The 23,314-nt window shown below is 41.1% G+C and overlaps 1 protein-coding gene across 6 annotated transcripts in view; it reads left to right on the top strand.

The window, feature by feature from the left end:
* Positions 1–23,314, top strand: part of ACSL1 (acyl-CoA synthetase long chain family member 1) — a 307,660-nt gene that overhangs the window by 198,539 nt on the left and 85,807 nt on the right. For all 6 annotated transcript variants that reach the window (XR_008400727.1, XM_053703880.1, XM_053703877.1 and 3 more), the window contains one exon: positions 9,100–9,195. Coding sequence is in view for 5 of the 6 variants with exons in the window: in XM_053703880.1 (XP_053559855.1) it covers positions 9,100–9,195 (96 nt within the window). In the remaining variant the exon portion in view is untranslated. The remainder of the gene's footprint in view (positions 1–9,099; positions 9,196–23,314) is intronic.

Raw genomic sequence — 23,314 nt, 5'->3', positions numbered from 1 at the left:
AAAATATGGAAAAGATATATCTGCTGGTGTGAATCCAAGGGATTCTCATGGAATAAGATCAAAATTCCTAGGATCCTTTCCTTTCTACAAGAGGGTTTGGATAAAGGATTATCAGCGAGTTCTCTAAAGGGACAGATTTCTGCTTTATCGGTCTTATTACACAAACGACTGGCAGCTGTGCCAGATGTTCAAGCATTTGTTCAGGCTCTGGTTAGGATCAAGCCTGTTTACATACCTTTGACTCCTCCCTGGAGTTTAAATCTAGTTCTTTCAGTTCTTCAAGGGGTTCCGTTTGAACCTCTACATTCCATAGATATTAAGTTGTTATCTTGGAAAGTTTTGATTTTGGTTGCTATTTCTTCTGCTAGAAGAGTTTCTGAGTTATCTGCTCTGCAGTGTTCTCCGCCCTATCTGGTGTTCCATGCAGATAAGGTTGTTTTGCGTACTAAGCCTGGTTTTCTTCCAAAGGTTGTTTCTAACAAAAATATTAACCAGGAGATAGTTGTTCCTTCTTTGTGTCCGAATCCAGTTTCGAAGAAGGAACGTTTGTTACACAATTTAGATGTAGTCCGTGCTCTAAAATTCTATTTAGAAGCTACAAAAGAGTTCAGACAAACTTCTTCTCTGTAGTCTATTCTGGTAAAAGGAGAGGTCAAAAAGCAACTTCTACCTCTCTTTCTTTTTGGCTTAAAAGCATCATCCGATTGGCTTACGAGACTGCCGGACGGCAGCCTCCTGAAAGAATCACAGCTCACTCCACTAGGGCTGTGGCTTCCACATGGGCCTTCAAGAACGAGGCTTCTGTTGATCAGAAATGTAAGGCAGCGACTTGGTCTTCACTGCACACTTTTGCCAAATTTTACAAATTTGATACTTTTGCTTCTTCGGAGGCTATTTTTGGGAGAAAGGTTTTGCAAGCCGTGGAGCCTTCCGTTTAGGTAACCTGATTTGCTCCCTCCCTTCATCCGTGTCCTAAAGCTTTGGTATTGGTTCCTACAAGTAAGGATGACGCCGTGGACCGGACACACCAATGTTGGAGAAAACAGAATTTATGCTTACCTGATAAATTACTTTCTCCAACGGTGTGTGCGGTCCACGGCCCGCCCTGTTTTTTTTAATCAGGTCTCATTAATTATTTTCTCTAACTACAGTCACCACGGCACCCTATGGTTTCTCCTATATTTTTCCTCCTGTCCGTTGGTCGAATGACTGGGGTTGGCGGAGCCTAGGAGGGACTATATGGCCAGCTTTGCTGGGACTCTTTGCCATTTCCTGTTGGGGAAGAGATATTCCCCACAAGTAAGGATGACGCCGTGGACCGGACACAACGTTGGAGAAAGTAATTTATCAGGTAAGCATAAATTCTGTTTTTAAGCAACTTTCTAATTTACGCTTATCAATTTTTCTTCTTTCTCTTGCTATCTTTATTTGAAAAAGGCATCTAAGCCTTTTTTTATTAGTTCAGAACTCTGGACAGCACTTTTTTATTGGTGTATGAATTTATCCACCAATCAGGAAGAACAACCCAGGTTGTTCACCAAAAATGGTCCAGCATCTAAACCTACATTCTTGTATTTCAAATAAAGATACCAAGATAATGAATAACATTTGATAATAGGAGTAAATTAGAAAGTTGCTTAAAATTGCATGCTCTATCTGAATCACGAAAGAAAAAAATAGGGTTCAGTGTCCCTTTAAGTTTATTGTTGTATAGGTACACATAGGACACCGCATCTTAAGATGTACCGCTATTAACATGGACTCTTTCTTCAAGTTTTACGGTCCTAATGGACATCCCTCTAGATGGAGAGGCAGCGGCTATTGGCTCTGCCCCTCTAAAAAATTTTTACTTAAGAATCTGAATTTTTTTTTATTCTATAACAATGATTTGCAGCAAATTTACAATGTTTTTGTTCATGATGTAAATCTTTATTGCACTTGTGTATCAAATTGCCTTCAATAAAGGGAAAAAAAAAAAAAAAAAAAAACCTGTTGGGAAGCTGATCCCAAATTGTCTTTTGCAGAAGAAAATGAAAATGTGTGATGCTCACCTAAAAATAGTGGTCTCTTTAAAGTACTGACCTATAAATGTACTTCTGTTACATTTGTACATTTGCTTCATTCTCTTGTTATCCTTTGTTGAAAAGCATACATAGGCAGGGTTAGGAGCAGCAATGCACTACTGGGAGTTAGCTCCTGATTGGTGGCTTCACATATATGCCTCTTATCATTTACTCACTCAGTGTGTTGGGCTAGCTCCCAGTAGTGCATTGCTGTTACTTCAATCAATCAAAGGATACCAAGAGAATGGAGCAATTGGTTTTAAAAGATGTAAATCTAATTTAAAAACAAATCCTTATTTCAGGATGAATAACTTTTTGGATCATAATATATTTTTAACAAATCTTTATGTAGATCGATTTTTCTTCAAAAAGTATTTTATTTGAAAAAAATAATTGTTTTTAAATCAAAAAATCAGATTTCCATCTAAAGGGGAGGTGAGTCCACGGCTTCAATCATTACTGTTGGGAATTAAGAATCTGGCCACCAGGAGCAGGCAAAAATACCTCCCCCACTTCCCTCATCCCCCATCCTTTCGTCAAAGGAGGTTGGCAGAGAAGTGCCGAAGATTCGGAGTAGTCTCTTATGGAGGGTAGTACTCTTCGCATTGGGACTGGAGTTTTAAGTAGCCCTGTCAGCCTCTAATTGAGAGCATGGATGAAAGTTAGAGTCCGGAGATGTAGGGAGAGTCTTTCTGCAAAACCATCCCGACTCATATTAACAGCTCCACAAGCAATCAGCGTTGACTAGTTTTGCTATCTGCTTTCTGCACTCAAGTCCATGTCAAGAGCGAGGCTACTAACCTGTCACACTTGAAGGGCCGTGTTCCTTTTCAACGGCGTAGATTCTGGTAAGATCGTTTCATTTTTTATTTATAATGATAACACGGGAGACAGGGTCACAGTGTGACGCCTTTAAACTTTAAAGAATCAAAGGTTAATATTCCTGGAAAGGGGATTATTGAACTGGGGGGATTTATACATGATATTGTGTCATTGCTGCGTTATGTGCGAGATGAGGCTCTGGCAATGTGTGGAACTTTCAGGTTACTGGCGGGAGTATTGAGCGGTCCTTTTTGGCGCTTTTTCTCCTTAGTGCAGGGGCGTTCCTGCCAGGCATTCCATGTGACCGGGTGTGCCTATCTCTCTTCCTCTGTTGATCAGCAGCGCAGGAGACTAAACGGTTTCTGTAGTCCGGGTCCTAGGAGGTGGTGAGTGCCCCGGCCATTGGAGGTATAAAGCTGCCTATTTATAAGTTAAGCTAGTCAGTAATAAAAGCGCAAGCAATGGAGGACTCTGACGCGTTAGAGGGTTCTCCCTCTTTAACAAAGTCTCATTCCTGTGTTTGTGAGGAGGTTCTGGTAGATCAGCCTGCTCAACTATATTCCACAAGCCTTGATAAAGTTACAACATCTAAATGTAAACGGATGTCTAGTACTACTGAGCCGTTCACATCTGAGGGTTTCTCGTCCCGTGAGGTGCGTTCCCTGCATTCATCTACTATTGCACATGCAGTGCCCCGGGGTCCAACCGTTACTCCTTCAGGAGAGATTCGTTGGCCGACAGACTGCGGACCAACTAGAATCGGCGGTTTCAAAAGTGATCCATGCCTTACCATGTTCTGCTAAGCGAAACCGTAAGGTTATCATGGCGGCCCGGCCCAGGGATTTGTCTACGCCTATGGAAACCCCAGAGACATTATACGATGACCAGGCCCACTCTGACTTTTCGGAGGAGGCCCCTTCTGGATCGGAGTCAGTGTCATCTAAACCTCCGGCTGCGGAGGAGCCCTATTTTAGGTTTAGGATTGAGAATTTGCGTTTTTTGCTGAGGCAGGTGCTTGCTACTCTGGAGGTTTCCGGAGCCTAAGATTCCGGAGGAACCTTCAATTCCTAAGCTAGATAAGGTATACGAAGACAGGGTAGTACCTCAGACTTTCCAGGTTCCCGTTAAGATGGCTAATATTATTAATGAATGGGAGCGATTAGGTTCTTCCTTTCCCCTTCTTCCTTTAAGAACCGTTCCGGACTCTCAGCTTGAGCTGTGGGACACCGTCCCTAAGGTCGATGGTGCTATCTTTACGCTCGCGAAGTGGACAACTATTCCCCTTGAGGATAGTTCGTTGTTTAAAGAGCCCATGGATAAAAAGCTGGAAAACATGTTAAGAAAGATGTTTCAGCACACAGGGTTTGTTTTTAAGGCAGCAGCGGCTGTTGCTGCGGTTGCTGGAGCTGCAACATATTGGTGTGAATCCCTGTGTGAAATGGTCGAGGGGGAGACTTCCATCAACGAGATACAGGATAAGATTAAGGCGCTGAAGGTCGCCAATTCTTTCATCTGTGATGCCAATATGCAAATTATTCGCCTTAACGCTAAGGTGTCAGGTTTTTCAGTTTTAGCTTGCAGGGCTCTGTGGCTAAAGTCTTAGTCTGCGTATATGACCTCTAAGTCGAGGCTGTTGTCCCTGCCTTTTCAAGGAAAGATTCTGTTCGGTCCAGGATTAGATTCGATCATATCCACGATTACAGGAGGCAAGGGAGCTTTCCTACTGCGGGATAAGAAGGCTAAGCCTAAGGATCTACTTTTCGTCCCTTTCGTGCAGACAAGGCCCAGCGCCAACAGCCCGCCGCAAAAGCGGACCAGTCCAAGGGAACTTGGAAGCCAGCTCAATCTTGGAACAAGTCTAAGCAGAGCAAGAAGCCTGCCGAGACAAAATCAGCATGAAGGGGTGGCCCCCGACCGGTCTCCAGACCAAGTAGGGGGCAGATTATCCCTCTTCTCAGAAGCCTGGTTTCAGGACGTTCAGGACCCTTGGGTTCAGGAAGTGGTCACTCAGGGTTACAGGATATGGTTCAGATCCCATCCGCCCAGGGGCAGATTCCTCCTGTCAAACTTTTTTTCTTCAAGATCAGAAAAGAGAGTGGCCTTTCTAGAGAGTGTGAGAGATCTCGCCTTTCTCGTCGTCATCGTACCAGTACCCCAAGGAGAACCGGGTCTAGGGTACTATTCCAATCTTTTTGGTGATTCCAAAGAAGGAGGGCACGTTCTGCCCGATTTTGGACCTAAAGTGTTTAAACAAGTTTGAGTGTTCCATCATTCAAAATAGAAACAATCAGATGTATCCTGCCTCTAGTTTAAGAGGGACAGTTCATGACTATAGACTTGAAGGACGCTTACCTTAATGTGCCAATTCACAGGGACCACTTCAAATTCCTAAGATTTGAGTTTCTGGACCAACACTTTCAGTTTGTGGCCCTTCCTTTTTGGTCTGGCGATGGCCCCGAGAGTCTTCACGAAGGTTCTGGGGGCGCTACTTGCAGTGGCCAGATCCAGAGGCATTGCTGTGGCACCTTATCGCAGAGGATCATTCGAGGGCTCTTCTGTTCCAATCTCACGGTTGGAAGATCAACTCAGGAAAGAGTTCCCAGCAACAGGGCGGAGTTCCTGGGCACGATAATACTCTAGGTCCATGAAAATATTTCTCACAGACCATCAACGCAGGAAGATTGCATCCACCTGTCTTGCCCTTCAGTCCTCCTCAAGCCTCTCAGTGGCTCAGTGTATGGAGATGATCAGACTCATGGTGTCAAGCATAGACGTCATCCCATTTGCCAGGTTTCATCTCAGACCTCTTCAATTGTGCATGTTGAGACAGGGTAACGGCGATCATTCAGATCTATCACAGCAGATATCCATGAATGCTCAGACTCTGATCTCCCTCTCTTGGTGGATCCGTCCGGAGCAACTCTCCATGGGGACATCCTTCTTGAGACCGTCCTAGGAGATTGTGACCATGGACGCAAGTCTGGCAGGATGGGGAGCTGTTTGGGGTGCCAGGATGGCACAAGGAAAATGGTCCCGGGAGGAGTCTCTCCTTCTGATAAATATTCTAAAACTTTGAGGAATCTTCAATGCTCTGAAGGCATGGCCTCCTCTGGGGTCGTTCAGCTTCATCAGATTCCAGACCGACAACATTACCTCAGTGGCTTACATCAACCATCAGTGGGGTACGAGGAGCTCCCTAGCAATGAGGGAAGTGTCTCGGATCTTGGAGTGGGCGGAGTCCCACAGCTGCTCGCCCTCAGCGATTCACATTCCAGGTGTGGACAACTGGAAAGCGGACTTTCTCCGCAGGCAATCCTTCCATCCGGGGAATGGTCTCTTCACCCCAAGGTGTTGGTGGAGATTTCCCCGATACGGGTCGAGGTCCAGGGATCCCCAGGCAGAGCTGATGGATGCCTTAGCGGTGCCTTGGGGGTTCAGCCTAGCTTACATTTTTCCACTGTTACCACTTCTACCTCGTGTAGTGGCGCACGCATCAAACAGGAGCGAGCTTCGGCCATTCTGATTGCTCCATTTTGGCCGTGGAGGACATAGTTTGCAGATCTGGTGGGGATGTCATCCTCTCCGCCGTGGAGGTAACCCTGTCGCAGGGATCTGCTGGAACAGGGCCCTTTTTAACATCGGAATCTAGATTCTCTGAGGCTGACTGCGTGGAAATTGAACGCCTAGTCTTGGCCAAGAGAGGCTTTTCGGAAAGCGTGATTGATACTCTAGTTCAGGCAAGGAAGCCAGTCACTCACTGCATCTACCATAAGGTGTGGAGGACTTACTTGTCCTGGTGTGAGAAGCATGGAGAAGCACAAGGTGAAGGTAGCCAGGATTCTGTCCTTTCTCCAAGACGGTTTGGAGAATGGTCTTGCAGCCAGTTCCTTTTTAAAAGGAACAAATTTCGGCATCCGTCTTGTTGCATAGGACATTTTAAATCTTTTGTTTAGGCTCTGTCTAGAATCAGGCCTGTCTTTAGACAGTCTGCTCCTCCATGGAGCTTAAACTTGGTCATTGGGGTATTGCAGAATGTTCCATTTGAGCCTATGCATTCCGTTGACATTAAGATTCTGTCCTGGAATGTTCCCTTCCTGTTGGCTATTGCATTGGTACGCAGAGTATCTGAACTGGCTGCCTTGCAATGTGAGCCTCCTTATCTGGTTTTTCACGCGGATAAGGCTGTACTTCGCACTGATTTGGGGTTTCTCCCGAAGGTGGTGTCTAACCTTAACATTAATCAGGAAATAGTTGTTCCTTCTTTGTGTTCTAACCCTTCTAAGGAGAGGTTACTTCACCTGGATGTGGTTCGTGCCATAAAGTTCTTTCTTCAGGCTTCGATGGATTTCAGACAGTCTACATCTCTTTGGTGTATTCAGGGAAGCGCAAGGGGCAGAAAGCCTCTTCTACTACTTTGTCCTTTTGGTTGAGGAGCTTGATTCGCTTGGCCTATGAGATAGTGGGACATAAGCCTCCTCAGAGGATAACGGATTCAACTGGAGCTGTTGCTTCGTCTTCGGCCTTCAAGAATGAGGCCTCTATGTAGCAAATTTGTAAGGTGGCTACCTGGTCCTCCTTAAACACACTTACAAAGTTTTACAAATTTGACGTTTTTGCTTCTGCGGAAGCTGTTTTTGGGAGAAAGATTTTGCAGGCTGTGGGTCTGCCTTTTACCCTCCCGGTTTCATTCAGTGTCCTCTAGAGCTTGGGTATATGTTCACAACAGTAATGAATGAAACCGTGGACTCTCCTCCCCTTTTAGATGGAAAACATAAATTATGTAATTGCCTGGTAATTTAATTTCCATCGAGGGGAGGAGAGTCCACGGCTCCCGCCCGTAGCTCCGATGGGTGGACCTAAATTTAATTACTATTCTGGCACCATTTATACCCTGATATTTCTCCTACTGTTCCTTGTTCCCTCCGCAGAATGACTGGTGGGTGAGGGATGTGGGGGAAGTATTTAAACCTTTGGCTGGGTCGTCTGCCGCCTCCTGGTGGCCAGGTTCTTAATTCCCAACCGTAATGAATGAAGCCATGGACTCTCCTCCCCTCGATGGAAATGAAATTATCAGGTAAGCATAATTTATGTTTATTTTTTATCATTTATTTTATCCTCCCTGGATTATTGTGAAGGTGACCCCTGTCATTAAGTCCAGCTCACCACTATGAGGTAGTAGTTGTTTGTATGTTAAATTCATAATATATACAATAAGTCTGAGTTTAACAAAAAGTCATCTATTACAAGATTATTTAAAACGGTAAGAAGAACATTTCCGATTGATGCCATCTTCAGAGACCACCTTTGAACCTTGGGGAATTATCTGCCTTATTGTTTATGGGGATATTTAATTATTTGCTCCTCGATACCAAGCAGGGCAAATATGATTTTTTTTTTTTTTTTTAGGATAATTGCCAAACACTATATGCCATATCACTTATAACCCTTTTAAAACCTTTTTATTAATATGATATATATATATTTATGATATATTTTTAGTAAAAAGTGTATATGTGTGCAATACTTTATTTTAATGTGTTTTACATGTATTTTGTGAACATTTTTGTTTTTAACCCTTACAGTTTACTTCATGTCTCAAACAGTGCTAAATATTCTAGTGCAGTTTCGGCTCGAGCAGAAACTATAAGTTTCGATTTGTAATATAAGCGCAAGTTAGTGCGGTTGCGATATCATTGAAAGTATAGGTTGCACTTGAGCAAAATCGACCACACTAACCCTTCTCTGGTTAATGCGCTTTATCAAGTCACGCACTAATGGTAGCCTGATCCATTGATATTGCATCCCCCCCCGCTATCATCAACGCACCCTTTATAATCTGGCCCATTTTGTGCAAGAAATTTACCTAATTCTACTTTATTAGTAATTAGTAGCTGGCAAACTCCTGTCCAGGTTTTCACAAGATGCTGTAGTAGTCATTGTAATTTAAATTAACACATTAAATCTACGACCATACAATTAATAGTTAAAAACTGAAGGCTTCATGGATCATAGCGACATAAATAAAATGGCCCTGTTTAGAGTTTGAAATCCTACTATACATTTGTATTTGTCAATACATTGATTTGGAAAAATTAGCAATACAGTATTATGTATTCCATTTGTTCCAGTGTTTGCATTTTCTATACATTTTTGTTTGGAAATTTGGATATTTGTTCTTTGCACTTTTTTTAAATCTAGCCTTTATTTCTTTCAGGCTAGCCTTGGTGGAAAGGTACGACTAATGATAACAGGAGCAGCACCAGTTTCACCTACTGTGTTAACCTTCTTGCGAGCAGCACTTGGCTGTCAGGTTAGTTCATTTCTTATTTATAAGCGAAAGCAAAAAAGCTTTTGGAATGATCTTGCATTTCTTTCTAATGACATGGTGAGTCCACGGATCATCATCAATTACTGTTGGGAATATCACTCCTGGCCAGCAGGAGGAGGCACCACAGCAAAGCTGTTAAGTATCACTTCCCTTCCCACAACCCCCAGTCATTCTCTATGCCTCTAGTACAAGGAAGAGGTGAAGTAATGAGGTGTCCGGATTAAGAATCTTCTATCAAGATTTTTTTATTTTGAAGTCTGGGCAAGATTGCTCTGGCCTTCCATCACAATATGGGTCTAGCTGTACTCCACGTTAGTCTCTTCAGCAGGGCTGTGGTGGCTTTAAAGCAGTTAGGAACTTGTAAAGTGGGCTTAGCTGTGTTTTCCTAACATGTTGCTGCCCTGATAGAGTAAGCTTACTTTGTCTTAATTTTACACAGGTCTATGTGAGGAGCAGCGTCCTCTCAAACTTTGTGAGTCGTCTGATTGCCGGACGGCTAGAATGCAGGTAAGTGCCTTTTGTCTTCTGGGGCTAGGAGGCTGGAACTTCAGAGTCGTTAAAGTAAAATGGACTCTCTGTATTTATTTTTATTGGTGGGACTACACAGAATCCTCAGTAGAGGATTTGTATGGGCAGTATGCAGGCACTTTTAGGCATGTGACAAGGAGGCTATGAATTATCTCTTCATGAAGGGGTTAATTCTTTTTCTGTATCTCTGTTTTAGGAGACATCATTAATATGAACATTGTAGGCTTTTCTGTTATCTGAAAGCATAGTTTCTGTGTCAGTCCTCCTTAACCTAGGTTTTATAGTAATAGCCTAGGTTTTAGGAGGTGATTATTTATGACCGTTGCACGTTTATTTTAAGACAGTGTTTAAGGCTGATGGTGATTTGCGCTCTACAGAACCCTTATTGCAGCTAGAGACGGTTTTAAATTATTTTTCTGAAGGCTGCGAAGCGCGCGCTTTTGTTAAAGGCGCTGCTTCTTTCAGCCGGGTTAACTCCTCCCTCTCTTTCCTCTCTATGGCGCCGGTAGCTTTAATTTGTTTGGTCAGCAAGGAGCTCGCTGTCTAGAGTTGTCACAGCTGCTATTATCTAGTCCAGCCATTATCTATCAAGCTTGGGTGAGATGTGAGAAGAGGGGGATGAGTTCTTTTTTATTTAATAAAGTACTTTATTTTTCTTTGGGCGGTAAGCTGTTTGATGAATCATTTAAAGAGACAGTATGTTGTTTTTTTCCCAATGATCTAGTTGACCGTGTGTAAGGGTAGAACTTTGCTTGAAAATGTCAAGTCATTTTTACAAGACGTTTATAATGCCTGGAATGGAATGAGACATGTTTCCTTTTCAAATAAACATTTTAAATCCCAGGGTACTACCGGAGTGCATATTTTTTACATCCTCAGGTTGAGGATTTATATATGCAGGTTTTTCCACGGGAGTTTAGTGGGGAGCTATCTAGTACCTTTAAGCTAAGGTTGATTATAGTTCTTGAGGATAGAAGCTTTATCAATTTTTTGCTTCTCATATTGATATTAAATCTTGTATAGAGATCGTGTTTTATTCCACTGACGGTTTTGCCTTTCAGGGATAAAATTATGTCTCAGGACTGCTTAAATAGCATGGTTGCTAAGTTAACAGTTTAGTTTCTGAGAGTTCCAGGCATGGTAACCTATATTTCCCTGCAGAAATGGTTAAAATTAAGAACAAAGTTTTTTTTTTTCCTTTTTATGAGCCTCATGTCTGTTAGGATGATGCTGGTTAGGCAATGCCACAGCCTTCTCCTTAATTGTCCCTAGCTTTTATGACGTTACATGTAGTGCCCTGCGGTTCCTCTATCTCTTGGAGGAGTTATTTGCCTGCAGAAATTGCTGCCCAGGTATCTTCTGCAGTGTCTGTGGCATTTTCTGTTTTTTTTTTCTTGTCTGATGGGAAATCGCAAGAGGAATATTAGAGATTCAGATGGTAAAGTTTATGTACCTCCTGCTGCTTCCATGATTGCCTTCCTGTGGAAATTTTTTTGTGTTCCAAACCGTGCGAGGAGATTTTTCACAGGATTAGGAAAGGGTTTCCTTTTTTCCAGTCTCCTGTCTTTAACAAGATATTTCCTGTCGCTGTCTCCATTAATTATCAGGGAGCATGGTGCCTAGAGGAGTAGGATAATTCTACTCTGGCTAAGAGAAATAAGTTTCCTAGAGAGGATAGCTGTTCTTGTCAGGAACCAAGCAGCCCATGTAGCCTAGTGGTTAGCTTTGTGGCTTTGCAACTCAAAGGTTGTTGGTTCGCATCCGGCTGCTGGCAATGGATATCTATGGACTTCTTGGAATAGAGCCAGTACATAATTGGGGCTCTTAAGCTGACCAATTCTTTATTTCTGATGCTACCAAGCTTTCAGCCAGGAGCTAGACATCTGGTTTCACTGTATTTGCCGCTGGGCGTTATGGACAGGGAATTTTTCCTATGAGTCCAAGTTTTCTGGTGCATCCGTACAATTCGGATATAAGGGAATTTGCCCTCAATCTGGGATTGATTCTCTGTCTGCAAACATAGATCCGAGATATCCCAGATAGTCTGTGAACATAGTACTTCAGGGTTTATATGTAGTACTTATTCCTTCCCTGCCTGAGACAGGTTCTGTATCTCAGTTTTATCTGCTGGTCAGATAATTCAGTTTTTGAGTGATACTTCCAGTCCCGGTAAGAGAACAGGGTTTAGGTTTTTATCATTCCTGTTTATGATTCCCGAAAAGGAGGGAATTTTTCGCCCTTTAGTAGACCTAAAGTGTCTCAACAAATTGTCTCAAGGTAACGTTCTTCAAATGTAAACCAGTGGTTCCATTCTGCCTTTTGAACTAGGAGGGTCAGTTCATAGTGACCAGAGTCCTGGAGGATGCGTATTCCAAGTTCCTGAGGTTTGCTTTTCTGTCAAACTCTTTAAGTTTGTGGCTTTTCCCTTTGGCTTTGCCATGGTTCTCAGAAGGTCCATTCCTGGACGTCATAAGGTTCAGGCTTCATCTTTTCTACAAGCAAACTCATTCTGAGACCTTGTTGTCTGTTCTTTCCTCGAATGGAAGTGTCTACAAATAAGTTCCCTTGTTCCAGCTACAGGGGTAATTTCTTAGGGACAAGATTAGGAATTAGAGGGTTCTTCCTCTTGCCTTTTTAGGCACTCTTCTGTTTGGCCCTTCAGTGGATCAATGTTGCAAGGTAATGGTCTGATGTTTGGTTCATTGGACACCATCCCTTTGTTCAATCCTGTCTGAGTCTGCGGTTATGCATGTTAAGATAGTGAGCCGAGAATCTTGTGGCTCTGTCCTGGAGGATAGATCTGTTGACACAAGATTCTTCCATGGGGAAGAGTGCTCGTTTTGTTTGCGAGACATAGCCTGATCGTTGCCCGCATTTACCGGAATATTGGGTTCCTTCAGGAGCATGTGTTTAGGGGCTCATGCCTCTGGAGACTTCCTGAGTAATAGTTATGGTCGCTAGCCTGTTGGATTGGAGACTATGGACTTGAGGGGAGCCCGCTCTCCCCATAGCCATCTTGGAGTGGAGAGTGATTACAATGCTGATGGCTTGGCCTCAGATGTCTTATCATTTTTAAAAAAAAAATAAATTTCAGGTTCTTTTTTTCAAAGTCTCAGTGGTTTACATTAACCACCTGGGAGGAACTTGCAATCTTTTGCCATGTTTGGCATGGATTGTTCGGTGGAAGAATGTTCTCATTCTAGTTTAGCTACTATTCACGTCAAGTGTGTATACCGGGAATGGATTTCTTGAGCAGTCAGAATTTTCATTCCTAGGAGTGGACAATTCTTCCTGTGGTGTTCTCCAGGTTAATCCTCACTTGGGGGGGGTGTTGGAGTTGGATATGGCAGTACGCCTTTTTTCCATGTTATGTTTAAGTGATTAGCAGGCTGCTCTGCTGAATTCCCGGGTGCTTCCTTGAGATTTTCTCCTTCCATAAGTCTTTGCTCGTACCAAATGGGAGTGAGCTATGGTATTTTGTTTTCTGCATAGTCGCATGGTCTGGTGTTCAGACCTAGCGAAGATATTTCTTCCACCATTAGTGGTTGTTCCTGAGGAAGGACCTTCTAATTCAGTGTCCATTCTTCCATTCAACTTCATTTTCTCTGAAGCTGTTTGCTTGGAGTTGGTTTGCCTATTCTTCTAAGCGTGGTGTTCTGAATAGGTCATTGTGACCATGATTCAGTTTTGCAAGGCTGTTTCTGTTTTTATTTTATCATAAGGTAGAACGTAAAATTCCTGATGGGTGTGAATCCATGGACTACTCTTGGAAGTAGGGTCAGGATTCCTTAGCGTTTTGTCCTTCTCCAGATCGGTCTGGAGGATGGTTTGCAGTCAGTTTTCTGCTTTAGCCTTATTTTCTCTAGTGTCTGGTGGATGTGCCAGATGTGTATTCCTTTTGTCAGACCCTGGTTAGTATCAGGCCTGTATTTTAGTCTGTGTCTCCTCTTGGAGTTTTAACCTTGGTTTTTAAGGTTGTTCAGCAGACTCAGTTTGAACCATAGCTTTTTCTATATCTTCTGCTTGGAGAATTTAGTACTCTCGGTCTTGCAGTGTGATTCGCTTCATCTTATTTCGGATGAGGCGTTTTTTTCTCCTAAGTGAAAATATTGTGTGGGACTTGTTGTTCCTTCTCTGTGTCCTCATTTTATCTCTTGAGTACTGTGTGTGCACAATTTGGATGTTGTGCAGGCATTTTTTCTGGTATCTCTTTTCTCTGGTTGAGAAGTTTACTAGTTTGCTTCAGACTGCTGGACTGCAGTTTCCTGAGAGAGAGTTATAGCTTTTACATGAGGGCTGTCTCTTTCTGGGGTTTCTAATTGATGCTTCTGTGGAACCGATTTGCATGGCGGCAAATAGGTCTTCCTTGCATACTCTTTCTAAGTTTATTAATTTTATCTTTTTGCCTCGGCTGAGGTTTCTTTGGGAGAAAGGTCCTTCAAGCAGTGATGCCTTCTGTTTAGGTTACCTGTCTTGTCCCTCCCTTATCTGTGTCCTCTAGCTTGGGTATTGATTCCCAACAATAATTGATGATGATCCGTGGACTCACTGTGTCATTAGAAAGAAAACAAAACTTTTGCTTACCTGATAATGTATTTATTTCTTGACAGTGAGTTCACGGCCCTCCCTTTTATCCTCAGACAAGTTTTTTTTTATATAAACCTCAGGCACCTCTGCACCTTGTGTTATTTCCTTTCGCTCCTTTCCTTCGGTCGAATGACTTGGGGTTGTGGGAAGGGAAGTGATACAGCTTTGCTGTGGTGCTATTTGCCTTCTGCTGGCCAGGAGTGATGTTCCCGACAGTAATTGATGATGATCCGTGGACTCACCGTGTCAAGAAAGAAATGCATTTATCAGGTAAGCATAAATTTTGTTTTTGTCAACATTCTACTTATTTAAATGCAAGTATTATTCTTATCGGTTATTTGTAGAGCGCCGACATTCTACAGCGCTGTAAACATAGGCGGTATAAAAGGTAGCAATTATAGGGATCAAATGGGTAGAGGGCCCTGCCTTGAGTCGCACTGTTGTAGTCAGCTCTTGTGAATGTAATCTGCAAGCAATTGTGCTCTTAGGCTTACATTCTAAGGGGGTTCACAATGGAGTAGAGGAACTGTTATTAGGAAAGTTTAGTGTAGGTTGTATGCATCCCTGAACAGAAGAGTCTTTAGGGAGTGCTTGAAGCTTTCAAAACTCGGGGAGAGTCTTGTGGAACAAGGCAGGGAGTTCCACAAGATGGGAGCCAGTCTAGAGAAGTCCTGTAAAAGGGAATGTGAGTAGGAGGTTGTGAGCAGACCGAAGGGGACGGGAGGGAAAGTATCTGGAGACAAGGTCTGAAATATAGAGGGGAGCAGTGCAGTTGAGGGCTTTGTATGTCAGTCAGAACTGTACATTTCGAACTAGAACTTACTCTGCAAATGTTAACTAAATACAAAACAACATGCAAATAAACTATCCCGTGGCGACGCTGCTGTTGTACAACTGGTTTTTACTTTGCTGTGCCAAGGGAATTTATTGACACAAAGCAAGGACTGTTTGTCTTTGATCTTCAGACCCCAAGTGTTCAGATAGATCTTGATCACCCTAAATCTTCTTCCTTCCATTTTTTTTTTTTTTTTAATGAAACATTTCCCATTCAAGATAAAAAACCGTAAATAGAAGAAAGGAAGATTAAAAAAAACGTTAATATAAAGATGGCAGACTAAAAACTGGCTATAAATAATTGGTCTGGATTGCTTTGACTGGAAAAAGACACCCACATGAAAAACTTTGTGTTTAGTGAACTGAATTAATGTTAGAAACTTAAAGGGACACTGAAATTTTAAGCAACTTTCTAATTTACTCCTTTTATAAAATGTTCTTCATTCTCTTGGTATCTTTATTTGAAATGCAAGAATATAAGTTTAGATGCCGGCCCATTTTTAGTGAACAACCTGGGCTGTTCTTGTTGTTTGGTGGATAAATTCATCCACCAATAAAAAAGTGCTGTCCAGAGTTCTGAACCAAAAAACCTTAGATGCCTTCTTTTTCAAATAAAGATAGCAAGTGAACGAAGAAAAATTGATAGTAGGAGTAGATTAGAAAGTTGCTTAAAATTGCATGCTCTATCTGAATCACAAAATAAAAAAATTGGGTTCAGTGTCCCTTTTAAATAATAATCACATTAGTTTAAATTTGTTCAAATAATCTCTATACAATTGAAGTTGTATTTGCAATGAGAAGCAGAGCATTACATAATCATAATCATTTTATAAACAAGTGTATTACACAAATACTTCTGTAGAATGATTGTTTAATGTGCATGAGACCTGCTGGTGATACAGTTTTAAGACGTGATATAAAACGTTACTGGTAAAATGCTTATGCATGAGGCTTTATTAGCAGCTGGTTGCATGCAGGTAAAGTGATCATTACACTAATACCCTTTAACAGATATATTTGTGATAGCACTTGTATTTACTGAAGGCAAACTTTCAATAACTGGTGCACTGTTATGCATTCAAAATGTACCTTTGATATAAAAAAAAAATTTTTTAAACAAAAATAATAAAACGGGGAAAAAGCTTTTAGCCGGGTTCTTTGTACCCCATGTAAGCACTACTGCTGGCTCAAAGGGATCTTAAAAACTGGACGTGTACTTTCATCAGCTTCGTTAGCTGCCAAATTTCGGAAGAAGGTGGCCGCTTGTGGCCTTCGGCTCTTTTCGGAGCTGGATTTCTTCTTGTGAAAGTTCAACACACTAAGATCTTGGTGTGTTGCACTTTCAAAAGAACAAAAATTTGGCTCAGAAAAGAGTTAAATGCTGCTCGTGGCTGCCGCCTTCGGATACTATGCAGCTGCCAAATGCACAAGTCTACTAAAAACACAAGTTGTAATACTCTAGACATGAGGCTCCATCTGGACCTTGACTACATACATGAAGCAGTCCCCAAAACCACACCCAAAACATGTACGCAATTTCCCTATGGGTTTTACACCTTTTGATTGGTTTTCTTTCCTTCCATCCACCTGTCCACCATCATATAATGATTTTATACAAACCTGATTGTATTTTCTGTTGTTAAAGGGACAGTCTACTCCAGAAATTTTTATTGTTTGAAAAAAGTTAGATAATCCCTTTTTTAACCATTCCCCAGTTTTGCATTACCAAACTGTTATATTAATATACGTTTTACCTTCTATCTAAGCCTCTGCAGACTGACCCCTTATTTCAGTTACTTTGACAGACTTTCAATTTAGCCAAACTGTGCTGATTCAATAATATCTCCAGGGGAGTGAGAACAATGTTATCTATGTGGCACACATGAACTAGCACTTTCTAGGTGTGAAAAACTGTCAAAATGCACTGAGATAAGAGGTGGCCTTCAAGGGCCTAGAAATTAGAATATAAGTCTACCTAGGCTTAGCTTTCAACAAAGAATACCAAGTAAATTGGAAAGTTGTTTAAAATTGCATGCCCTATCTGAATCTTCAAAATTGTTATTTTGACTAGACTGTCCCTTTAACACAAACAATACCTAATATATACGTGTAAGAGATCAAAGCTTCAAGCAAAGTTCATGGTGATACACAAATGTAGTCAGGATACACTATAGCAAACAAGCTGACGCATGATAGCAACTGTAATAGTCTACGCAAATGTTTAGTACATTGTGTTTTTTTGTTTTAAGCTGCTTCAGTTTCTGGTAGGTGTGGACCTGCCAAGGCGTCTAATGGCTTTAGTTTCCTTAGATACGCTTGAGTAGGCACTATCTGCCATTGCTTATGTATTGTGTAACTTAGAATTAAAAGCACATTTCCCTTGGCACTCGGGTATTGTTGCTTTCCCAAAGAACTGACATATAATATATAGGTTTAATTTGTATTTCTTCAACCTATTGGAAGTGCTTGTGTTGACTAAATGTTAAACAACCTAGTTGACAGTAAGACACACTGGAAACGAATTGGGTGATAAAATAGTGTAATAATGGCAAATTTGTTTTTAAATCTAGTATATTTGTTATTTCCTGCAATTAAGGAAAAGTCTGAAATTACCTGAGGAGAGTGAACAAGAAACTTAGGGCTAGATTACGAGTGGATCGCTAACTGTAGCACACGAGCGATATGGAGTATTACACGGCTCTTTGTGCTAGATTGAAATAACACGCATATTATGAGTTGAAAGTAAAGGATTTTAAGTGCAATCAAATTTCAGAGCTCTGGTTAACTGTTACGTGAGACAAAAAAGTTGCACAAAACACATCAAAAACACATTTTAACAGTAAAGTTACACTCATTAACACTATCTGATAAAAAAAATATTTAAAAAACAAATTGCATTAAAAAGGGCTCAATGATATGAGGTCTTAGGTATTAGAAAAAAAAGGCAGGCAAAGGGCTTTAGCATAGAGAAACACGCATATACATACATACATACATACACACACACACACACACACACACACGTCTAAATATGTGTGTGTGTGTGTACATATGTATTTGTTTTTATACTGTATATGGACTGTACTTCACATTTCAATGTTCTTCACTTATCCTTTTTTATTGTAAATACATATTTCTTTCATGTAATTAGCAAGAGTCCATGAGCTAGTGACGTATGGGATATACATTCCTACCAGGAGGGGCAAAGTTTCCCAAACCTCAAAATGCCTATAAATATACCCCTCACCACACCCACAATTCAGTTTTACAAACTTTGCCTCCTATGGAGGTGGTGAAGTAAGTTTGTGCTAGATTCTACGTTGATATGCGCTCCGCAGCAGGTTGGAGCCCGGTTTTCCTCTCAGCGTGCAGTGAATGTCAGAGGGATGTGAGGAGAGTATTGCCTATTTTGAATGCAGTGATCTCCTTCTACGGGGTCTATTTCATAGGTTCTCTGTTATCGGTCGTAGAGATTCATCTCTTACCTCCCTTTTCAGATCGACGATATACTCTTATTTATATACCATTACCTCTGCTGATTCTCGTTTCAGTACTGGTTTGGCTTTCTACAAACATGTAGATGAGTGTCCTGGGGTAAGTAAGTCTTATTTTCTGTGACACTCTAAGCTATGGTTGGGCACTTTGTTTATAAAGTTCTAAATATATGTATTCAAACATTTATTTGCCTTGACTCAGGATGTTCAACATTCCTTATTTTCAGACAGTCAGTTTCATATTTGGGATAATGCACTTGAATCAATTATTTTTCTTACCTTAAAAATTTGACTCTTTTTCCCTGTGGGCTGTTAGGCTCGCGGGGGCTGAAAATGCTTCATTTTATTGCGTCATTCTTGGCGCAGACTTTTTTGGCGCAAAAAATCTTTTCCGTTTCCGGCATCATACGTGTCGCCGGAAGTTGCGTCATTTTTTTACGTTCTTTTGCGCTCTGGATGTGGCGTCAATTTTGGCGCCAAAAAGCATTTAGGCGCCAAATAATGTGGGCGTCTTATTTGGCGCTAAAAAATATGGGCGTCGCTTTTGTCTCCACATTATTTAAGTCTCATTTTTTTCTTTGCTTCTGGTTGCTAGAAGCTTGTTCATTGGCATTTTTTCCCATTCCTGAAACTGTCATTTAAGGAATTTGATCAATTTTGCTTTATATGTTGTTTGTTCTCTTACATATTGCAAGATGTCTCACGTTGCATCTGAGTCAGAAGATACTTCAGGAAAATCGCTGTCTGGTGCTGGAACTACCAAAGCTAAGTGTATCTGCTGTAAACTTTTGGTAGCTATTCCTCCAGCTGTTGTTTGTATTAATTGTCATGACAAACTTGTTAATGCAGATAATATTTCCTTTAGTAATGTACCATTACCTGTTGCAGTTCCATCAACATCTAATGTTCAGAATGTTCCTGATAACATAAGAGATTTCGTTTCTGAATCCATCAAGAAGGCTATGTCTGTTATTCCTCCTTCTAGTAAAGATAAAAAATCTTTTAAAACTTCTCTTTATACAGATGAATTTTTAAATGAACATCATCATTCTGATTCTGATGACTCTTCTGGTTCAGAGGATTCTGTCTCAGAGATTGATGCTGATAAATCTTCATATTTATTTAAAATGGAATTTATTCGTTCTTTACTTAAAGAAGTACTAATTGCTTTAGAAATTGAGGATTCTGGTCCTCTTGATACTAATTCTAAACGTTTAGATAAGGTCTTTAAATCTCCTGTGGTTATTCCAGAAGTTTTTCCTGTTCCTAGTGCTATTTCTGAAGTAATTTCCAGAGAATGGGATAAATTGGGTAATTCATTTACTCCTTCTAAACGTTTTAAGCAATTATATCCTGTGCCGTCTGACAGATTAGAATTTTGGGACAAAATTCCTAGAGTTGATGGGGCTATTTCTACCCTTGCTAAACGTACTACTATTCCTACGTCAGATGGTACTTCGTTTAAGGATCCTTTAGATAGGAAAATTGAATCCTTTCTAAGAAAAGCTTATCTGTGTTCAGGTAATCTTCTTAGACCTGCTATATCATTGGCTGATGTTGCTGCAGCTTCAACTTTTTGGTTGGAAACTTTAGCGCAACAAGTAACAGATCATGATTCTCATAATATTATTATTCTTCTTCAACATGCTAATAATTTTATCTGTGATGCCATTTTTTATATTATCAGAGTTGATGTCAGGTTTATGTCTCTAGCTATTTTAGCTAGAAGAGCTTTATGGCTTAAAACTTGGAATGCTGATATGGCTTCTAAATCAACTTTACTTTCTATTTCTTTCCAGGGTAACAAATTATTTGGTTCTCAGTTGGATTCCATTATCTCAACTGTTACTGGTGGGAAAGGAACTTTTTTACCACAGGATAAAAAATCTAAGGGTAAAAACAGGGCTAATAATCGTTTTCGTTCCTTTCGTTTCAACAAAGAACAAAAGCCTGATCCTTCATCCTCAGGAGCAGTTTCAGTTTGGAAACCATCTCCAGTCTGGAATAAATCCAAGCCTTCTAGAAAAGCAAAGCCAGCTTCTAAGTCCACATGAAGGTGCGGCCCTCATTCCAGCTCAGCTGGTAGGGGGCAGGTTACGTTTTTTCAAAGAAATTTGGATCAATTCTGTTCACAATCTTTGGATTCAGAACATTGTTTCAGAAGGGTACAGAATTGGTTTCAAGATGAGACCTCCTGCAAAGAGATTTTTTCTTTCCCGTGTCCCAGTAAATCCAGTGAAAGCTCAAGCATTTCTGAATTGTGTTTTCAGATCTAGAGTTGGCTGGAGTAATTATGCCAGTTCCAGTTCTGGAACAGGGGATGGGGTTTTATTCAAATCTCTTCATTGTACCAAAGAAGGAGAATTCCTTCAGACCAGTTCTGGATCTAAAAATATTGAATCGTTATGTAAGGATACCAACGTTCAAGATGGTAACTGTAAGGTCTATCTTGCCTTTTGTTCAGCAAGGGCATTATATGTCCACAATAGATTTACAGGATGCATATCTGCATATTCCGATTCATCCAGATCATCATCGGTTCCTGAGATTCTCTTTTCTGGACAAGCATTACCAGTTTGTGGCTCTGCCGTTTGGCCTAGCTACAGCTCCAAGAATTTTTACAAAGGTTCTCGGTGCCCTTCTGTCTGTAATCAGAGAACAGGGTATTGTGGTATTTCCTTATTTGGACGATATCTTGGTACTTGCTCAGTCTTTACATTTAGCAGAATCTCATACGAATCGACTTGTGTTGTTTCTTCAAGATCATGGTTGGAGGATCAATTCACTAAAAAGTTAATTGATTCCTCAGACAAGGGTAACCTTTCTGGGTTTCCAGATAGATTCAGTGTCCATGACTCTGTCTTTGACAGACAAGAGACGTCTAAAATTGATTTCAGCTTGTCGAAACCTTCAGTCACAATCATTCCCTTCGGTAGCCTTATGCATGGAAATTCTAGGTCTTATGACTGCTGCATCGGACGCGATCCCCTTTGCTCGTTTTCACATGCGACCTCTTCAGCTCTGTATGCTGAATCAATGGTGCAGGGATTACACAAAGATATCTCTATTAATATCTTTAAAACCGATTGTACGACACTCTCTAACGTGGTGGACAGATCACCATCGTTTAATTCAGGGGGCTTCTTTTGTGCTTCCGACCTGGACTGTAATTTCAACAGATGCAAGTCTCACAGGTTGGGGAGCTGTGTGGGGATCTCTGACGGCACAAGGAGTTTGGGAATCTCAGGAGGTGAGATTACCGATCAATATTTTGGAACTCCGTGCAATTTTCAGAGCTCTTCAGTCTTGGCCTCTTCTGAAGAGAGAATCGTTCATTTGTTTTCAGACAGACAACTATGGCATACATCAATCATCAAGGAGGGACTCACAGTCCTCTGGCTATGAAAGAAGTATCTCGAATTCTGGTTTGGGTGGAATCCAGCTCCTGTCTAATCTCTGCGGTTCATATCCCAGGTATAGACAATTGGGAAGCGGATTATCTCAGTCGCCAAACGTTGCATCCGGGCGAATGGTCTCTTCACCCAGAGGTATTTCTTCAGATTGTTCAAATGTGGGAGCTTCCAGAAATAGATCTGATGGCGTCTCATCTAAACAAGAAACTTCCCAGGTATCTGTCCAGATCCCGGGATCCTCAGGCGGAAGCAGTGGATGCATTATCACTTCCTTGGAAGTATCATCCTGCCTATATCTTTCCGCCTCTAGTTCTTCTTCCAAGAGTAATCTCCAAGATTCTGAAGGAATGCTCGTTTGTTCTGCTGATAGCTCCGGCATGGCCTCACAGGTTTTGGTATGCGGATCTTGTCCGGATGGCCTCTTGCCATCCGTGGACTCTTCCGCTAAGACCAGACCTTCTGTCGCAAGGTCCTTTTTTCCATCAGGATCTCAAATCCTTAAATTTAAAGGTATGGAGATTGAACGCTTGATTCTTGGTCAAAGAGGTTTCTCTGACGCTGTGATTAATACTATGTTACAGGCTCGTAAATCTGTATCCAGAGAGATATATTATAGAGTCTGGAAGACTTTTATTTCTTGGTGTCTTTCTCATCATTTTTCTTGGCATTCTTTTAGAATTCCAAGAATTTTACAGTTTCTTCAGGATGGTTTAGATAAAGGTTTATCCGCAAGTTCTTTGAAAGGACAAATCTCTGCTCTTTCTGTTCTTTTTCACAGAAAGATTGCTAATCTTCCTGATATTCATTGTTTTGTACAAGCTTTGGTTCGTATAAAACCTGTCATTAAGTCAATTTCTCCTCCTTGGAGTTTGAATTTGGTTCTGAGGGCTCTTCAAGCTCCTCCGTTTGAACCTATGCATTCTTTGGACATTAAATTACTTTCTTGGAAAGTTTTGTTCCTTTTGGCGATCTCTTCTGCCAGAAGAGTTTCTGAATTATCTGCTCTTGTGAGTCTCCTTTTCTGATTTTTCATCAGGATAAGGCGGTGTTGCGAACTTCTTTTGAATTTTTACCTAAAGTTGTGAATTCCAACAACATTAGTAGAGAAATTGTGGTTCCTTCATTATGTCCTAATCCTAAGAATTCTAAGGAGAAATCGTTGCATTCTTTGGATGTTGTTAGAGCTTTGAAATATTATGTTGAAGCTACTAAGTCTTTCCGAAAGACTTCTAGTCTATTTGTTAT

Source organism: Bombina bombina, chromosome 2, assembly GCF_027579735.1.
Source record: "Bombina bombina isolate aBomBom1 chromosome 2, aBomBom1.pri, whole genome shotgun sequence".
NCBI classification, from domain to species: domain Eukaryota; kingdom Metazoa; phylum Chordata; class Amphibia; order Anura; family Bombinatoridae; genus Bombina; species Bombina bombina.
The sequence above is the reverse complement of the archived record's forward strand: the minus strand, read 5'-3'. Positions and strand labels throughout refer to the sequence as shown.